Here is a 20,650-nt window from a genome sequence, read left to right on the forward strand (position 1 = left end):
TATGGCAAGTTTTTCTTTATTTTGCAGAATACTTTTCAAATACAAATGACACAATCATTCGGAAACTGTGACAAACACAAGATATGAATACTGCAGAGCATATTACTTTTTAACACACCAAAATAGTATTCATTTTGACAGTCAGAATCTTGTTCTCCCTAAAAATTTTGGGTATACAGCACAGTGGCTATAACTCAGGAATATATTTTTATCAAGGAGCCCTCAAAACTTTTTTTATATTCCAATGCACCAGTTATCATTTATGGAATACAAAATTGGCATTCACAAACAAAAATAGATCATGATTTGTCATTATAGGAGGCAAAATCGTTTTGAACTGATTGCTCTTTATCACAATTAGTGTACACAAAAGGCAGTGGAAAATGTTCTGCATAAACAATAATCCTTTTTCACATTGAAAAGAAATGTGAATCTATGTCTACAACCTTTTGGAAAGAGGACTACAGCTGCCGAATTGTAACCCAAATGAATCATATAGGAATAAAATGCAGCAGTTCTAGGCCATCCCCAGATAATGGTTGGAAAATACTGACACTTTAAAAAACCATATAAGCGACTAACTCGGAGTCTTCCTAAGTACTGAACTACTAGAGCAATTGCCAGATGATTTTCCTTTAGGCATCAATATCAATATTCTTCCTATTAACTTTTTTTTGTATTCTGGGATCACTTTTGTAGACACAGGACACTTTTTAATACACCCAGCAGATATTCTTAGAGCAGTCAGTGCTGATAATGCCAAACATTCCTATTTTTAGTTTCACCAGCTCTGGAAAACTTGCAACATCTGTCAGGTGAAGCATGATCTTCCAAAACATTAGTTTAACATGCACAGTTTGAATTCCTATCCATATTTGTACAGATACATCACTGAATTCAGTGGGCATTACTTGAAGAAATGCACAGGCCTGCACTGTTAGTCTTTAATCTGGAATTAATAATTTACACTATATGCAGTTTATCACTACCTCAAGATGCAGATTATGAAAAACAACTTAATGATTGTGTTCTCATGATCTTAACACAAAGCTTGAGTTCCAAATACTATAGGGAACGTTAGCTTGTTTCTAGCCTAACAGCCTTCTTTGGTATCAGGTCTCCCTAAGGCACAGTCTGATTTTATTTAAGTAAAACCAAAGTTTGACTTGACAGAATCCTATATAAAAATTGTCTTGACTACTTATTAATGTCCCAAAAGGGTAGCTGACCTTTTATAGGACAGGTTTCTTTGGGTATCCAAAGCTTCACAGAATATTACAATTCTTTCATACATTTTCAAGACACAAAGTTGTACTTTCAGGAATTTAAGGTGACAGCCTGATTTTAACTAACAAAAACTACGAGTTACCCTAAAGCCCAAGTGAACTTCTTCCAATGCTATGGAATGCATTGAAGAATGACTTGAAGAATGAATAATTTTTCTAAAACAACTCTAACTACTTTAGCATGTTCTTCTGTCCTAGCAAGAGTGAAAATGCACTCAGTACAACAGTCTCAGTTCTATGTGAGAGAAAAATACTATTCAACAGCAGAAAACTTTAGCATTGGAAAAAGGGAAAATGTACATTAAACCTTTCTTGATATTTAGGAGACAGCCAACACTACAGAAGTTGGGATTAAATTTTAACATAGTTTAGTTTGAGCAATCAAACAATATTAAAGAAAAAAGAATGGACATGAATAGAACCAAAAGAAAGAACTATACTAAAGATTTAACAAGGCATTAAAATGCACCACAAATATACCACTGTTTGGACAGTAGCATTTTGAGGAATATTTGTAAAATTGCAAAGAATATTCCACATAATTAAACTTTGCATAGCAGCAGATGTGGAATCCTGAAACTCCTGGGTTTTAATTAAAGCAAACAATGTTGGAAGCTTTATGGAAATTGATAGCAAAAAACCTGAATATCTCAATGGAGGTGCTGTCTGTTAATGGCTCAGAAAGAGAAGAGGTTTCTAGCAGGTATACAACTTGGATTTTTTTCTATTGTCCAGAGTTGATACAGCCTTTTTTTAACTATTGCCAACATTCACATCTTGGTTATGATGCTTGCTATGTGAAGTGTTGAATCTATGGCAATTACTCTCCATGCAATATATGTCCCACTTTGCTGGACACAAGGACCAGCACAGGATGCACCATGGTTTTAAGTGTTTTAAAACACACTTTAAGATGCAGTTTGTTGAAGATACTGAAGTTTGGAATGCAAGATCTATGAGGAAATCTAAGGAAACTCAGAGTCCTGTGTTTGTTGGGATGATTCCCTAAATGAGGTCCTAAACAATTATGGAAAAGACAAATAGTAGAACTGTTCAAATAGTACATTACTGATACAGGAAACGCACAAGCACTTTCCAAAAAAGAAAAGCTACAGAGACATGTCACCTTCTTCTTTCCCTCGTTAAAACAAAACAAAACTACTTAAAAATTATAAGACATATTTGACACAACCGAAGTGAGAAGAATTTACTAGTGCACAATAAGAACATGCAGTTGTGCCCTGCGATGCTTAATGGCATTTTAATAGATTCTTAAAAAGAAACATTGCAGGTGATATTTTGATATCAAGACAGTGCCAAAAATACATTATAAGATGCAGACAATAAAGCTAATTAAAAAACTGACAAATTTAGAACATACTATTTTCATGTCAGCTATCAGAAACAAAACCTGCTCAATGGTTCCATTCTACTGTATGACAAATACTGAGTAACAAAATTTTCTGTTTTTTAAAATACATCTTAAAGTAAATATTTTCCTTCAAGGAAAACAAATTACTATAAATAAATTACAATACAGTGAATTTGCCTGAACTCACTTTGTTTCTGTCTTCCAGCCTTTTAAATCAAATAAAACAGCCTAAAACCTGTACACGCTCTAACAGGATAGTTGATTTGTTTTAATATAAAATAAGTTGTCTTCAGAGATGTCAGTTTCACAACAAGGAAAAACCAAGCCTTGCTGTGGTCACTATTATAAAATATATATGTATATATATTTATATATATGTTTTTGTTTATTTTTTACAAAAGGTGTATATTAATATTTTTTGCACAAAGATTTTTAAAAATAAACTTAACTAGTTTAATAACTTCATTTTAAAATAGGAAGAGGCAGATAAATACTTCATGTTTACAAAGTAACAATTCATACATCATCAGCTGGCAGAGGTGGTATGTTGATCCTTGGCCTTGTAAAGAATGCCATCTTCTCCCTGTCATTCATATGAAAAAATACTGTATAAATATTGAAATATTGGTTGGCTTAAATTTTAAACTCTTGTGAGTACTCTTCAATCTTTTAACAAATGAAGTTACCTAAACAGCTGAATTTGCTTAACTAAACATTTGTGAACTGCAAAGCCTTTAGTAGTTCAAACTGCATGTTCTTAAAAGATTTCTACAATGGTTCAGTCTTTCACAGACCTCACTGAGAGGGATTTTTCCCCTAAAAAAATAACCTGTTTGTTGTCTACATGATGACACAAGTCACATGGAGAGAGAGGGTGAATGCTAATATGATTCAAGTACCTGTAAGCAACCTGTTTATACCAAAGCATATATTTCAAACCATTTGGGTTGGTTCACACAACATGGCCAGCACATGCCAGAGTAGAACAGCTATCATTTGAATATACAAGCTCCAATTGGTAATTGCGGCATCTCATGTGCACCTGGCTACTATGGGTTGCTCAAGGGTTAAACAACACCTATAAAACCTTATGAATTAAATGTATCCATGTGTGTGCCTGCACAAATGTATTTAAATGCATATGTGTCTGACTTGTGTATGGACATATAATACTGACACGTGTGCTACTGTGATGTGATTCACACACTGTGGTTTACTTAATTCATGATAAGCTGCAGTGAGCACTGGGTAAATACAGGCACCATTTTAAATAAGCAAGCCCTAAACAGGGTGATAGGGGATTGCAGCCTGATGTGTGAACTCAGTCAGTTACTGTGGATTCCTCACATACGTATTTTAAAAAATATTTTAAATTTACTTACCGGAAGGTCTGCACCTGGATAGGTTCCTTCTGGTTTTGACCACGCAGTTGGTATACTTCTTTGGAGGCTTTTTTAAGCAATTTTTCAGCTGCTTGTTTTTGATGATACTCAAATTTGGTCTGTCTTGTCTAAAGAGGAAATAGTAAAAGGAGAATACTGGACTTGCAGCTATAATGAAAGTGTTATTACCTTTCTTCCAGTGAATATAGAGCCATCCTCACATAGGTTATTTATCCAACTTTCTTCAAAAGCAGGGCTAAACATATTTCTTGATGGGGTTTAGGTGGAAGTAAATGCCCTCAGTAACAGGTTGCTTATTTGTAACAGTCGTTCTTCAAGTGGTCATCTGTGCATTCACAAATATGGGCTCTGCAGCTGTGTGGAGCCCATTACCAAGGAGATAGCTAAGAGCATTTTGGTGGGAACCCCTCCCATGTCCCAGCATCTCTATAAAAAGAGATTTTTTAGCCAGAGAGGATCGGAGTTGTATACCAAAACACTGGGAGGAAAACAGGTCGATGAGGATTGAACAACAGTCAAGCTGACAGTCAAGCATGGTCAGGCCAAAACATTGAGTTGCCTGGTTGCAAAGGCTGCTCTAGATACCTGATTCATTAACTAAGCTTCAGACCTTAGGCAAAGATATCACTTAGCTGAGGCCAGAACAAATATAAAATTTGTCATAGCTCAAACATGTATGACTATATTAATGAGAGCAGATTCATAATCTACAGAATGCAAAATACAAAACTCCTGCTGAAAAACAGTCTCTGAAAAGTTTAAACTAGGTAAGAGTCTGGCAGCATGATAATCAGGGAGGTCATGCACATGACTCCAATACTGGTCTTTCTTACTAGATCATTAAGAATGACCACTGTAAGTAAATTTAGGAAAAATAAAAGTACTGTCAGAAAAGTCAATACTGAATCAGTAATATTTACTTCTTCCCCAGTGATCCCAGTGTGCAAATTACCAAGGGAATCTTTTCAAAAATAACTTTATACACAGACTGAAACCAAATCTGACATATCAGTAGTTTTGTAGCAACTTCTTGATGAGTGGACCTTGGGCAGAAGAAAGGAAATGTAACAGTTCTAATGCTGAGAGCACCAGTTGCTTGCAAAACAGCAGTCTGAGTGATTGAAATGTTCAGAAATCCATGCAAATGTTATGCTCTGCTTTTTGCATGAACACAGATAACAAATTACTGACAGTAAGCATGGTTAGTACATATACCGGCAAGCATATGATAAATGCCTATGCACTTCTATGTTAAAGCTGGTTCCTACCCCTCCAAGAGCTCAGAATTCAACAGAGATTTCTGTTGAAGGGATTTCTTATAGTCCGTGTATAAGAGACAAAGTTGATATCATAAAAGAGAGGCAGTCATAGTTAAGTCCTATGTGCTAAAGCGGCATGCCACATTGCTTAATGTAGCTCTAAACTCCTGTCACTGCAGAAGACTTAAGTAATCGGCATTAACGAGTTTAGGGGAACCCTGAACCAGGATTTGAACTAGTTAGGAATACATGAAAACACTGAACTGCTTATGACTTCTAAGACTGAAAGAACCTTCAACTATGTCCTCAATAAACTCTCCCAGAACCTTATAGGAAACTATGGAAAGAACAAAACTCTTCATTTGAATGGCTTTTCAGTCAACTTAAACCCTATTTACCCTTAATGGGTAGAAGAATCATACTTCAAAGTATCCAAGAGAGAACAAGATAAAACAAACAGTAATACTCTCTCTACACATATCTTAATACAAGAGAGATATATTGAGAAGAGTTAACATTTAAAACTTATTCCTTTATATCACCATTTATGCATAATGTACTACTTCTAAATGCATTCTTCTGCACATCTCTTAATACCATACCTGCCTTTCTGCCTCCTTCAGCAAATTTCGGAATCGATCATCCCGAAGGACCCAATGAGGCAGATCTGTTTGACCCGTTAGCTGAGCATCCTCCAGGCGCTGCCGCAACTCTCTCAGAATAGACAATTCCTCATTCAAGTGTCTCTGCCGTGTCCTGGATGCCTGGAGATCCAGCTCCAGGTCTAGTGATGTCCTTTCCATAAGGTCAGCTAAAGATGATCTACATGATTGCTACAATAATAATACAAAAATACGGTAATATCTCAAATGCTGTAAAGCAAGATGAACAAATAGCAAATACAAACCCTACCCCCTTCAATAAAGTATGGTGCTATCATATGCTTGAAAGGTACCTGAAATAGTGAAACAGAAGGAAATAAATTAAGGTCAGTTTACCTGATGCAGATATACAGCAAAATTGTAATGGGAGACATTTGAACAATGATTTGCAAAAGCATGAGTTGGCACATATCTTCATTTACAGGAGAATTCCCTTCCTGCCAAATCCTCTTCAATCAGGTTTCATTGGCACACATCAAACACAATTCTAACTAACAAGGATTTCCACGGTTTCACAAAAAATGGGTAAAATTATCAAATGTTATTTAATCACTGTTGTGCTGGTAATGCCAAACCATTGTTTAATGAACTATGGAATGAAATAAGGCATTCATAAAAGAGGGAAGTGGGGAAGAGAACAAAAAACATCCATTGTCTACACCAGGGTGGGCGATTTGTAGGACAAAATATCTGGAGAGCTAGATTTACCATTATCCCTCATGACTGACTATGCTGGATAGGGCTGATGAGAGATGTAGACCTTGACATCTGCAGGGCCTCAAGTTGCTCACCCCTGGTCTAGGCAAAGCAGGGTTTACAAACTGTTAGGTAAACTCTTCATATTAATGGATCTTAGCCATTCTAATCTGATACTTTAAAAAGATGAAATTTAGCTCAAAGATTTTGAATTTTATTCCTCTATATCAAAGAATGATACAGGAAAATCTCTCCTTTTTGTGCTGTGGCACTAGCAAATATAGTTGGCTCGCTGGTGAAAGTTGATGGCAATCCACTGCAGAACTTTAAAAAGTCGTTGCTGATGCTGAATTGTGTAGTAACACTGGTCATGAATGCATTCCAGTTTTGGGTGGGAATGTAGATGTCTGGAAATCTGACCCTGGACTGCCCCAAAACATCCCTGCTTTATGTAGATGATGTGTTGCCTTTCAAAAGAAGTCTTTATAGAAGAATCAAGAATTAAAGTGCTAGGCAGCTAATTACAGAAATGTCACCAAAACCAATCAAAACATTATCCAGCCACCAAGACGGGCTAAATTAATCAACTCAAAATTGAACTAATATTCAGTCCCTTTTTGTAACACTGGCTGCATTGCATGAATATAACCCACACACTTGTTACATTGCTATACCAAACATTTTAATGGTGTTCTAACAATGTCAAAATCTAATTTCCATGTATAAAAATATCAAAGCAATGCAAAGTATAAATGTTCTACAGTTTACTCTCGTATTTATACCTGCTTGTAACGCAGTGTACGTCTTTCCAAAGTATTTCGGATGAAGGGTGACTTTCTTGGCAGAGTAGAACTGTCACTATCACTACGATACAGCTAACAGAAAAAAAGATATAAAAACAGTAACTGATACTATATAATTAAAATTAATAAAACACAATTTTAAGACAATTGCCATGAGATAACATGGAGAAGACAATTATATATGACATCTTGGTCTCAGTTGGAGAAAAAGTCAGATATATAATATTTATATTAATTCAAATGAGTTATTTTTGGAGTTAGTCTGTTAGGATCCCAGGGTTTAGGAGTCTTCTTCAAAACCATTAGAAATATTATTGAAAGAGTGATTTAAAAAATGCCTTCAGAAGCACCTCTTTCTTCATAATCATGCTCAGGTACAGGGACATTTGGCAGAAAATGTTCTAGGAGACTAATGACATGGGCATGTCCAAAAGCAGACTGCAATGATCCTTCCCATTAAAAATTCATGTGGATAAGCAATTGTTAGTGGAAGACAGCAATGCGGTTGACTGTAGTCTTTAAATGTATTCAGGGAAAACCGGTGTCTGTATAGGCAGATGGCTTTTTGATCCCTAGACAAGGAGGCATATGTGCACACTGGGGAATGGAGCATGAGATGCAACATTCTGACAGCATGAATTTTTTCCTACTTCTATTATCAGCCTTCCTTAACTTGGCTACTGCCTGAAGATGGTGGGTGCTGTAGCCCAGCACATCTGGAGAATACAAGTTGTGGAAGACTATTCTATAGCATACTTGAATCTGTAGCAAATGTAATGAATATAGTGGTAGCCTTCAGCTAAACATTTTTTTTTTTTATGATTCAATCACAGAGACATTGACAGTCTTGAACAGAGCACTGAGTCTCAGGAACATGTGCTTTTCTTTTTTGGTTTTCTCCCAGCTTTGTTACCTTGGAGGTTTGAATAGAGGATGCTAGAAACTGAACTTGAAAATGCATACAAGCAGTTTTAGTGCTAAGGTATATTACAACATAAGGTATTTTTAATATAATTTAAGATAAGTCACTGTTCCAGGCCAATCATTCAGTAAGAATTTCTACTCACTCGACAAACATACTGACTTCGGGCACCAGGTGAGAATGTCTGTGAACGAACAATTGTACTACTACGAACAAAGGCAGACCCTCGGGATCGACGGCCAGTTCGGTTTTTATGAAGCAAAACTGCTTTTTCTGGGAAAAGATCTTCTGTATTAGTCTCCTTATCCACCTTCAAAAAGAATCAAAGTCTCATGATTTACAGTGCTTACTTCCATAAAAAAAAGCACAATAACTCTGGAATTAACAGAATATATAACCATTCTGTAGCGATATAGTAATTATAAAACCAAATTTTTCAAATGAAGTAATCTCCATTATAGCAAGTTGAAAATCTTCAGCCAGACATCAAAAAGTTTCTATAAATATAACATGGACCTATGAAAAATGTTACCAGAATATCAGAAGTTGAGAAAGCAAGAATTCCCCCAAGAGATCAGACTGTTTAAGAGCTGAACAATCAAGAAGATCTATAGGCTGACAAAGCTGTGTCCCATTGCAAGACAAACAAGAGTACTGAAGGCAAGGGTCTAAGGGGGAAGAAAATAAGAGTGCATGACTTGGAAGATATCCCAGACCTAGCTCACTTAAGGATTAGAAAAAACTATAGCAGAAATTACACTTTTCTCCACTTGCCTTTATAGGGGGAGGCAGGACTTTTCCAGGGGTATACTGATCTGTCTGAGGTGAATACATATGGCCACGTAATGATTCGCCACAATAGGATTCTGGGTGTGGACTGATCTGCATGCAATTACTACATCCACTGTCAACCGATTCTGCTTGCCAACTCCTGTGAATTAAATGTTTACAATTATTTTATACCTTATCTCTTAAAAGTTTAGACTAATAACCAGAATCTTATGGTTGATGTACAATAAATCAAAAACAAAATATAAATCACTAACCTATGGGCCAGTCCGCACAACCTAACAGTCTACAATGAGTCTTTACCCTCAGGGGGGCTGAGACCCATGGTGGTGTATAAAGCTGCTGTTTTGCATGGGGCAAGCTTGCTCAGGGGTTGTATTGACATACAAACCTGGTGAATATGGGTTCTGTGAAAATTAACCACTCAGATCATACTCTGCAGGTTTGTGTAATGTGACAACCCCAAGCAGGATACATAAAGTGGTGCTTCTGCCTGCTGCTGCTCATCATGTTGTGCCAACCATGTCAGTGGCAAGAGCATCACATAACATTACCAAGATAAAAACAGCAGTAAGGAGTAAAAACATGCAGCATATAAAACTAGTGCACCAAAATAAATAGAAAGCACCATAAACATAAATGCCTTTATCTAGAGCTAAAAAAGATTGTAATGTAGGTGCCATGTGAGCCTCAATGGAAGATTTCCACAGAGAAGAAGCTACCTTGCAGCTATCTGCATTGCTTTATCGGGAGCAACTGGGGCAAGTCCTTGGGATCTGAATATGTAACAGTGGAGAGATGTCCCTTTATGTAACCCACCACCAAGCCATTTAAGGCTTAAAATTTAAAAAAAAAGTTGTTGAACTGAGCCCAGAAATGGACTGGCAGCCAAGACAGATGGCAAGGTACTGGCACAATAACATCACACTGGACAGGTATTAAAAATGTATCCTGGTAATTAAATGTATCTGATTCTCCTATGACTTTCCAGTACATATGTATCAGGAGTGAGCAGATACTAGCATAGAAAAAAAACCAGATGGCTCTCATGAACACTGCATAAGTACTCTTCTCTCTATTATAAATTAGTAAATCCTATCTTCAAAGAAATAAATATGGGATATTATAGGGTAAACAAGAGCAAAATCTCACATAACAAGAGAGCAGAGATTTAGGCACAGCTTAACAGATTATCAGGGTAAGTCTATGAACAGTTTTATTTTTACTAGTACTAGTGGTCCTAGAAAATTTATGAATTTCTTACTTTTGTACTAATGTCAGATTTCGAGTAGTCAAACCTGGACTCGTGCCTACATACAGTATTTACATTTAGTCTTATTTCAGATATGTAGTCTGTAAGATTTGACACTATTTATTCACAGTCCACACAATCATGTGAACACTGATAGCAATATGAATAGTCACGGTTCTGTCTTGCCGGCTTTTTAAAATTACCTCTCTGATACAGCTTCCAGCTGATCTTCTTTTTGCTCCATCTCTAGAATTTCTTCTTCTGTGTACTCCAGTTTCACTCTCTCTTCTGCTAGCTCTCTCTCCACTGCTTTCAGCTGAGCTGTTGTCCTAGCTAAAAGGGCAGTCACAGCATCCTAGAACAGAAAATTCAAATAAAATGTCACTCATTTTCTTTAAAAGAAGAATGAAGGTTAAAACCTTTGAACAGTAGAAAAAGAAATACAGAAGTACAAACTGATGATTGGTTGGGAGTTTCTCTGAACAAAAGGTAGCATTTTTGTTGCATTTGAAATGGCTTTCTTTGTTCTTCTGCCCTTTCCCAAAAAACTCACAGTAAGTTAAATTACAGCTTAAATAGTGAGAATTGGAATGACTAAAACATTTCAAAAGACTCTACAGAGATGATAAAGAACACTCTGTGCAAGCACATACAGATTTGGTTGCACTCCATTCACTCATAGTGCTTCATCTCAACAACCAATAACTGAAGCTTTCTGTGTAGTTCCCAGCAATTCATAAATCAGGTATAATAATAAACATAAAATACAAATATAATAATAAAATTCTAATACAGTAAAATACAGCATAAAATACATTATACAAAATTTAACACAGTATGAACAATTGAAACCATTTCATAAAAATTGATCAGTTAAGACAGTTGATATGTCTCATCATGCATCATTAAATGCCTGGGAGTTATTAACCTGGCACCAAAAGGAGAATTGAGTTGACATACCAAAAGAAGGACCTCTTTTTTGTTGCCACTTTGCCAAGCATTGCACCCCTACGCCAGGCAGGATTTTATAGTAATGACCCTGAGGTAGGTTTTGAAGCACACAGTGCAGGTGGACCAAAACTGATCTCTGGCTCTTCTAGTCCCAGTTATTAATCTGGCTGGATGTTTTGCAAAATCTGCCGCTTATGAACATTCTTCAAGGACAGCACCACATAGAGTGCATTGCAATAGTCTAACTTGGAAATTACCAAGTTAGTCTATATTACTGAAGCCTGGTTATCTCTGTCCAGACAGGCACACCCCTATGCATCCCTAATTATAGCCCACAAAGTAGAACTCAAATGTATCCACTAGAGGTTTTTCTCCATCTGGACTCAAGCTGTGCCATTTTGCTTCACTGCGTTCAGCTGCAGAGTATACTAGAGTCACATGACTTTTGCTGTAGAAAGAGTTTTCAAGAACGATCATGTCAACCACCCAAGTCATGTCTTAATTTCAGAACTCCACCATATCAGCCATATATCTTCTTAGAGCCCTCTGGAAACTATGTGGATCTGTCAGCTTCTGATGTATAATCGTAGGGTCCCCACCCTTAAAAAATGCCACCATCACTCTAAGCCTCAGTTACAAATGATCTCTGACAAAGGAACTGAATCAAAGTCACACATTCATTTAGGTCACCAGCCCCATACCTGGCCAACATCAAGTCTAAAGTGTGCCCTGCTACATGTGTTAGAGTAATAACATGTTGGGACAGTCCCAAGGTTGTCATGGAGACATAAAAACCTAAGCTGCCCAGCCAACATAGCCTCAACATGAATGTTAACGTTCCCTAAAACCAGCGGCCTGAAGAACCTTGGTGTCACACTACAACTGCATCACTCAGCTAAGATAAGGATCTACTGAGTAGCAAACTGGGCAGTGCACTCTAATTTCTCACTGCTGCAAAATGCTAAAATTCCAGAGCAGTAGTCAGATGAGCTGAGAGCCTATACACAGAGGAAGAACAGACCATGGTGACATGCTCCTACCTCCATGACTGTTAAGTCTGTCCTGATGCTGGAACGAGTATGCCAGTGAGAGCAACTGAGACAGACTGATTCCTTCCTGTTTGCCTACCCAGGTCTTCGTTGCATTTGACAGATTGACTGCCTCATCCAATACTAGATCATGAAGGAGGGAGTCTTTGTTCTGCACTGATCTGGCATTCTGAAGCAGTACCCAGAGACCTGAGGTCAGGCTGACAGGGTAGCCACCAAACTTTCAGTTGCAAGAAGGGCTGAACACCACCTGTCTGGGGGCATATTCCTCTCACCTGACTGGTCCTTTTTTCAGTGCCATATCTCCCTCTACTGTTATACACTGATAAGAGTGTCCCCACATCTCCCTACTTAGCTCCATATTCTTAGCTCCTTAGCAGGCTTCATAAATCTGCAGGGAGTGAAGAAAATATTAATACTCAGTGCTGATTCCAATCCTTCTCCTTCAAGATCTCAGCCAAGCACTCCAGCCACTCTGTTTCATCTACAGGTAGACTGCAATTTTATAGTTCAACTGATGAAAAGGAGCTCTCACCAGTGCAAGTATCTTTGGCCCTGTTTTATTGGTCATATCATGCTATAAAATATTTTCCTAAACCATACCTCTTATCAACTAACAGAATAACACGTTTTGCACCATATACATGAGAAACATTAATAGGGGACATAAAGGACCATACCATTTTCACTGTACTTTTGTTTTCAAAAAACTGAGAAACACTGTTTTCACACTTGGCTTTGTCTTTTGTCTCTTCGTGATCTGAACCAGTGAAGATCTGGATAGGGAACCAATGAAGCTGCATTTCGCTAGAACTTTCATAGTCAGCTAGGTTAATCTGTGCAATGCCCTGTGAAGGTGTTGAAACAAAATATACAAATATAGTATTAGATAAAACATGTCTTATTTCCCAAGCTACTCCTTATCACAGAATGTTATATTACGTTATGTTATTCGTGAAATCGTGCCCAACCCATCGCGACCCCATGGACAACATTCCTCTAGGCTCTCCTATCCTCCACCATCCCCCAGATGTTCATCTAACAGCAGTTGTTGCACCATGGAGATAAGAATGAACTTTCAATATTCAGCGTTATGATGAAGGGAAACAATCTGTGCTTTATTGTTTTATGGACAGCTGTAAACCACCTTGAGAGCTCTGGCTATAGGACAGTATAGAAATTAAATAAACAATGACCACCATCATCAATTTGCATTTCTAAGCCATGGTACATCAACTGTATCTTGAAAATGAGGACTTGGTTGTATTCTAACCACAGAACTGAGCCTACAAGGTAATGGCAAAAAATGTATATTTAGATTAACCAATTGTATGACTAACACTAAATTTTGTTTAACTTGCTCAACATTGTAAATGATCATCTCATCGTATAACTTTAAACTGAGTCACAGCATCGTCAGATGTATTGTCTACAAAACAGGAATTATACTGGCACTTGCACTAAATTTCAGCAACCCTTGAAAACAGGACTGTGAAAAAAACAGGAAATTACTTCATGTGTAATTTAAAAGAAATGCATAGCAGAAAGATCTTTACAAAAAGGTCCCCTTACCAACAGTTCTTCTTGCTGATGTTGGCCAACTGAACAGATATAAAGCTGCAATGATTTTAGCTTCATGCTACTTGAATGTATAGGGATCTGGAAGACTTCATTAAATATTAAGGGAGTCTGGAAATCCAAAGCTCTAGAACAATAAGTGGTTGATGTGCCCGACTCCAGAGATGGTAAATATATTCTCACATGTCTGAAAATAACAAAAAGGAAAGTATTTGTTGGAAAAATAGATATAATTTTAAGTTGCTAAGTAAAATGGGGCAAAACTTATACAAATGTTATGTTAGCCTGCACGTGCTGTTCAAGAGGCAGAAAATCTGAGTTTCAAATACCTCCAGTTCATGCAAACTTTCCCTGACTTGTAAAGGATGCGCCATTTGATTGTTTTCCAGTTTGGTAAAGTTGGTTTTATTGTTTGTTGGTTACCTTTGTTGTAGTTCTAATTGTATACTGAGTATTTTAATAGTAATTTTAATAGCTGGTAATGGGAGATGTAAACTGCTTGCAGATTTTGTTATACTGAACAGCATACAAGTACAAATAAATCCTAATTAATAAATATGAATGACAGTCTGAGAATGACTTTTAGGAGTATTAAAAACAAACTATTTCTCCAACTTTTTAAGCATACAAAAGGACAAAATTGCAACTGTATGAAAATGTCCAGCAATATTCACCAATCTATCATTATCTTTGGGTCTCTGTCTGCAATAGTCAGTATTCTCATTTCAGTCATTTGAAGTTTGTAGAGCTTTAGACATTTTTGTACTTTATGTTCATCCCTGTGCTATCTGTGCTTTTGTATTGTATTATTTTATTTCACCTTTTTACCCATAGAATATCTTTTATGAAGCAGATTTTTTTAAAAAAAACTATAATGTTACATTGCTTAAACATAAAAGGTTCTTGTTGTCAGTTGATTATATTGTCTATCCATAGGTTTCATTTTTGAGTTTGTGTATTTTTACTGAGCTGTATTCTTCCATGCTTTGGTTTTTGGATATACTGTGAAATGCCTTATGTGCCTCACATTGGAACATATATTACACATACCCACACATATATGTACACCCCATTATTTTTTCTTAAAGTGCTCAATTTTATAACATGTTAGTGTTAGTGTTAATTAATCACTATGTATCAAAAAACCACAAAGCCAAGTAATGCATTCTGCATTGACTTTTGGAGGAATAAGCACCATTGTATCAGATTATTCAGGTATTTCAGCTTACATTTTGCAACCTTCTTTCATAGCAATGCCAGTAAAATTCTTCAGTTGCAACACATGGACCAAGAGACACTCGCTCCCACAGTCATGCCTGAAAAAAAAGTTGTCCAGTTAATTGTCAAACCATCCTGGGACACAGAAGCTAAAGAATTGGAGCACATTTGACAATCAGGATCATAGTGCTTGAATCACATTAGAATTTTCAATCCGACCAATGGATTCCTGAAGTGCTGTCAGTGATAGACCCAAGGCTGTCAAGATCCAATGAAGTTTGCCTACTTTTATACGCACATTTTTACACCCATTTATTTAACTGACAAACACGAAGCTATAAGCTATCATAATGATGAAGTGAGGCTATCACAATATACACACAATGAATGAACACAGAAAGGCAAAAACTACTAATAGCCCCTTCTGGCACCCTCCAACCCGAAACCTGGTATAATTAAAGCAGTAAATGCATCACAACCACAATAAATTGGTTATTTAACAAAGAATCACTAGAACATAACTTTTCCGCATGTGATTATTTTCTCCACACCATCATATTCCTTCTTTTGTGAAATATGTATAAACTAACCAAAATAGAGGCCTCCCAATTCACCCTCACTACTTATCAATAGTCCTAAATGTGAACATCCCTTAACCATTAAGTATATTTTGCATGTTGGCACCCATCAACATTTACCAGAGCAATAAATATTGTTCCATGAAGCAAGGAATACTCACAGAAATCCAACTTGCATTTTTGGCTCATCACTACTGAACGCATCACTGTACAGCAATTCATCAACATCCTCATTCCTATGAAATAAAGAAAAGAAATGATTAAAAGCCAGCATTAGAGGAGTGCTTCGGCATCACAAATTATATGACCAATCCAGGAAGAAAAGCCATGATTTGCTGTTTAGTCTTGGACTCCATCTGGGTTGTTCACAATTATCAATTTCCAGTTAAACCACAGTGCAATGTTTACAATGTAATGACAACTCACAATCCAACAACAACCCACAATACAATGATAGCCCACATGCAACCTATAGTCTGGGTTGTTGTTTCATGCAAACCAGTCCTGTATCTATTGCGAATAGGTCATTTAAAAAACTTTCAGTAAAATCATAGGAAGTTTCCTTAGACTAGTCTATGTCATTCCTCCTCTCCAGATGAGTTGGAATGCAACACATGGCCACACAGGCTAGGAATGCTGAGAGTTGATATGCAACACATTGAGAAGCCACCAAGTTGGAGATGGCGGCTCTATGTAGTCCAGTATCATCTTCCCTGATTGCAAAGAGCTCTTCTATCCCCAAATTCTTTTAGCTGGAGATAAGGCCTGAAGCTTGGAGCTTCTGCATACAATGCATATCCCACTCTATCTAATATGCTCAGACTCTTACAAATTTAGAAAAATCAAATGTTGCATGCTGTTAATAGCAATGAAATGATTGCCACTATATGTGTTTTACACAGTTCTTTATTACGACAAACAAAATGTTGGAACTAATGGCTTGGATCTTAAGAATAGTAAACAGTTCAGGTAAGGGGACTTTTCTGTTCTCTTCCTTACTGTTTCCTGGATAAAACTTTCCTGAACAGACTGGGATCAACTACAGCAGAAAAACAAAATCCCATGAAGAAAGAGAGGGGCAGCTTCAAAAGTGCAGTTCTGTGTTCCTTTCAAAAGTGGAGCTCTGTGTTTGCTTTTTCCCTCTGGTTAGTAGTTATTTTAACCGTTATTAATACTAACTAGGGTTCATTCCTCTCCAAAATGTGAAAGTCATTAATAAACTAGTAGTGGTACAGTTCATCAGCCTGAAAGCAAGCAGCCAGAAACAGATTTCAATTTGGCCGCACAGCTTGCAGATGCAATATTGGCTTGGATACAAAGGTGCCTTCTTATTTGAGAAATTCTTTTCCATTCACAGAAGATTTCAAACTTGGCATAAGGGTGCAGTGGATTAAAACATGAATTTAAGTTCAGACATTTAATTCCCTTTTCAGAAACACTTGCCATTATTGGACCCATATGCAAAGCCAACCACAAAGACTGGGAACATGCTGTTCTCTGTTGTAAAGCACTGGCACAAGCAGCTTGCAAGCCACTATAGATGTCCAGTTTCCTAGTACTAAACAAGCCTTGTGTAGTAATAGTGAGTATTCTAACTACTATGACTTGCTTTTAAATGGGAAACTACATCCACTCCATGTGCAGATATGAGATCTTTGCATTCCTATAAGTCAGGCTCCAGATATTTTATTGTGCAAAATTTTATGCTTTGGACAACAAATAGCACTAGGAGTGAATTTATCCCACTCACTAATTTTGGATCCAACTTTTAAGTGGTTTTACCCCCTTTTCTAAAGGGAGACCTTTTAATTTGCAGTTGCTATTCTCACAAACAATGGGTGCTTCCAAAGAAAAAGACTTCCAGCAGTTCCATTCTGAAGGCATGGGGGCCCTATTCTATCATAAGGTATTGTCTATAGTAAGAGAAAAAAATGGAGGAAATACTGGGAAAACATTGAAGAATAGACAATGGCCCACAAGATCCCTTGTAAAATTACAGGAATGAGGCAGGGTTATGGTGTCATAAATCCTCATCTGGAGACTCCTGAAGGATTCTATCATTTTTAAAGATATATTTTATCATCTTTTATTGCTTTCTAAAACCAAATTTATTGCTTTCTAAAACCAAATTTAAAAATTATTCACACAACAGATTTCAATCGCTATCTCAATTAGAAGAGAAAGTTAAATGAGTGTGCAAGACATAAAGCAGTTATTAAGCAAGTTAAGAAAAACAATAGCACAAAAATACTATAGTCAGCCAGCAGCCAAAGTGACACAGAGTAAAAAAAATCTACCCTGTTAGAACATTTTGAACTATTAGCAATTTGCAATATTCAGTATTTAAATAAATAAAACTTTACCAAATATTTGTGTTGCTTTTAAGTGCAGGATGTTAAGTACAGTTCCAATTTACAACACATTTATACAACCTGACCTTTTGCTTAAAGCTTCAAACACGCCACTGTCACTAGCCAGTGAATAATTGGACAGACATGCTGAGACTCGCCTGGCTCTTCTTTCTGACCTTCTAACACTGTCTTCCCGTAGGGTCACCGCTGCAATGTGGGAAAACAGCAAAGACAATGTCAACTGAAGGTATTCACATTTATTAACATGAAAAAAGAAAATTCAAGCTAAGTAGTCAATACATTTTATGATTAAACCTGCTGTGATTATATCCAGCTTTTAGATACTGTAATTTCACAATAATATAGGCCCATTTCAATGAAGAGTTGAGCACATCCTTATTTTGGCCTAGATTGGGCTATTTGTTTCTTTCATGACATGCTACTACTTTGGTTTTCTTTTGTTTTTGAAAGATGAAGATATAGGAAAAAAATAATTGTTAAAGCCAATGAATATGCACCTTGAATACAAATCATTATGCCACAAGAAAACTACAGTGTACAGCTCTTATAAACAGTGGATTGGATTCAGATTAAATTAGTTAAATTTAGCGTTCACTAAAATCAAAGGGAATCAAATTAAATCACAATTAACTTGTCTCAGTGATTTTAACTCAACTCTAATAAATTTCCCAGTCTCTCACAGGTATAGGCACATATAATGTTTATGGGTCTCAGACATATTAATCCTAAATAAAATTACTAGATTATGGGTATTCAAGTAAACAAATAACTAAGTCACTGGCCCATACAACTAGTTGGTATATGGGAGAAAAATAATATACTGTGTATCTTGTGCTTACTTACCTCCACTGACTTCAAACAAGTTTATACCCAAGTAACTATGCACAGAATTGTAGCTTTATTAATATAATTACAGAGTATACTGACTGTTCTTCAATATTCCAAACAAAATCCATTTAAAACACATGCAAGTGAAATGTCAGATTCAAGAAATCAAGAAGGAAACACTAATGAACCAAAAAAATAGCATTCATGACCTGCTTGTCAATTTCCTATAGGGATTTGATTGGCCATTATATTAGAACAGTATGATAGATTAGATAAGCCTTTGATCATGTGGCAGGGCTCATGTGTCCCTATGAATCAATTCCCTTATCTCCTACTTTTACTGTTTATATAATATTTATACCCTGACACATGACACTTTCAAGGCCTAATAGTACTTCTCTATCTATCTATCTATCTATCTATCTATCTATCTATCTATCTATTCACGTATTTATAAGCCTCCTATAATGGCCAAAATGGCCTTGGTGACTTACATAATAAAAACATTAAAACAGTTAAAAGACTAAAAACATACATCATTAAAAAATATAAAAACCAACATAAAAAGGTTCTTATTTGTACAGTAGTTTTTAGAAGACAGAAAAATCAATCTTAGGATAAAATCCAACATAAGTCTGATTCATAAGACTCACTGAAATGAATAGAACTTAAGTTAGTTACCAACAACATAAATCCTGACCATTTTAGTGAACATCCCCTTAGGGTCAGCACACATGTAATGGTGGCATGTCATGTGATGAAAAAACTCTACAGTTTACCAATATTGTCAGTACTTGAGAAAAGTAACATTAGGGACATCAGTTTCCCACAGTTTGGGGAAACTAGTGCTACTTCCATTTTCTGTAAACAACTTTCATTTGGCCCAATCAGAATTTGGATGTTTGATGTGCAAACCCAGACAACAAACCACACTACATGCAAACCGGGTCCTACTCTGACTTGGCTTAGCACTATGATCAACAAATCCGGAAAATAAGTTATTTTGAATATTTCGCAGGTAAACAGCCTTGGAAAACACAATGTTACATCCACTTCCTCCTCATCAGGGAGCAGAATAAATGTCTCAATCATGATGACACTAAAATACAGAGGAAATCGATGTCCCGGTGTTACTTTTCTCAAGTACTAACAGAATTGCTAAACTATAGAGCTTTTTAATTAAATTATGATGGCCTGATTAGGACAAAGGTTATGGCCACAAAAAGCAAGCAGGCTAACAGATTTCTTTCACAAGACTTTCATAAGACATGTTACTTAATCTCTTAGAAATTGTAAGGGAGGATATGTTGCGGAAGATAAACAAGATGCCAAGACAAAAATGTTACTAAATGCATACATGTTATTTATTTTGCAGCTTATTATTTTACTTGATGCATGCAGACCAATAGTTGAACATCATTATAAATTATACTGGATGCTAGCTATAAATCATGCAAAATTAGTAGGAATATAGTGATACTGAAGAATCGTGTATTAAGCAAACAAAAAACCTGCAAAATTGCATTTTAACTAAAATAAAAAGTCAACCCCCCAGGTTGTCTTTCCTTGCTAGAAAATGTACATATCCAATAAATGAATTGACATTAATTTTTGACAGATCACTATATAGAT

At 36.4% G+C, this 20,650-nt stretch overlaps 1 protein-coding gene across 3 annotated transcripts in view; it reads right to left on the reverse strand.

Annotated features, from left to right (window-relative positions):
• The window catches only part of WWC3 (WWC family member 3), a 67,978-nt gene continuing 47,328 nt past the window's right edge, over positions 1 to 20,650 (reverse strand). For 2 of the 3 annotated variants that reach the window (XM_044432369.1, XM_044432349.1), the window contains exons 13-24: positions 18,256 to 18,376; positions 15,980 to 16,054; positions 15,252 to 15,338; positions 14,017 to 14,209; positions 13,125 to 13,292; positions 10,648 to 10,799; positions 9,178 to 9,334; positions 8,549 to 8,713; positions 7,461 to 7,553; positions 5,923 to 6,153; positions 4,041 to 4,168; positions 1 to 3,241 (exon numbers count right to left, since the gene is read on the reverse strand). In XM_044432369.1, coding sequence (XP_044288304.1) covers positions 3,175 to 3,241; positions 4,041 to 4,168; positions 5,923 to 6,153; positions 7,461 to 7,553; positions 8,549 to 8,713; positions 9,178 to 9,334; positions 10,648 to 10,799; positions 13,125 to 13,292; positions 14,017 to 14,209; positions 15,252 to 15,338; positions 15,980 to 16,054; positions 18,256 to 18,376 — 1,637 coding nt within the window. In that variant the 3' untranslated portion in view covers positions 1 to 3,174. The remainder of the gene's footprint in view (positions 3,242 to 4,040; positions 4,169 to 5,922; positions 6,154 to 7,460; positions 7,554 to 8,548; positions 8,714 to 9,177; positions 9,335 to 10,647; positions 10,800 to 13,124; positions 13,293 to 14,016; positions 14,210 to 15,251; positions 15,339 to 15,979; positions 16,055 to 18,255; positions 18,377 to 20,650) is intronic. The other variant, XM_044432359.1, reaches the window with a different exon arrangement.

This window comes from Varanus komodoensis, unplaced genomic scaffold (genome assembly GCF_004798865.1).
Source record: "Varanus komodoensis strain SLA01 unplaced genomic scaffold, ASM479886v1 scaffold1, whole genome shotgun sequence".
In the NCBI taxonomy this organism is placed as follows: Eukaryota; Metazoa; Chordata; class Lepidosauria; order Squamata; family Varanidae; genus Varanus; species Varanus komodoensis.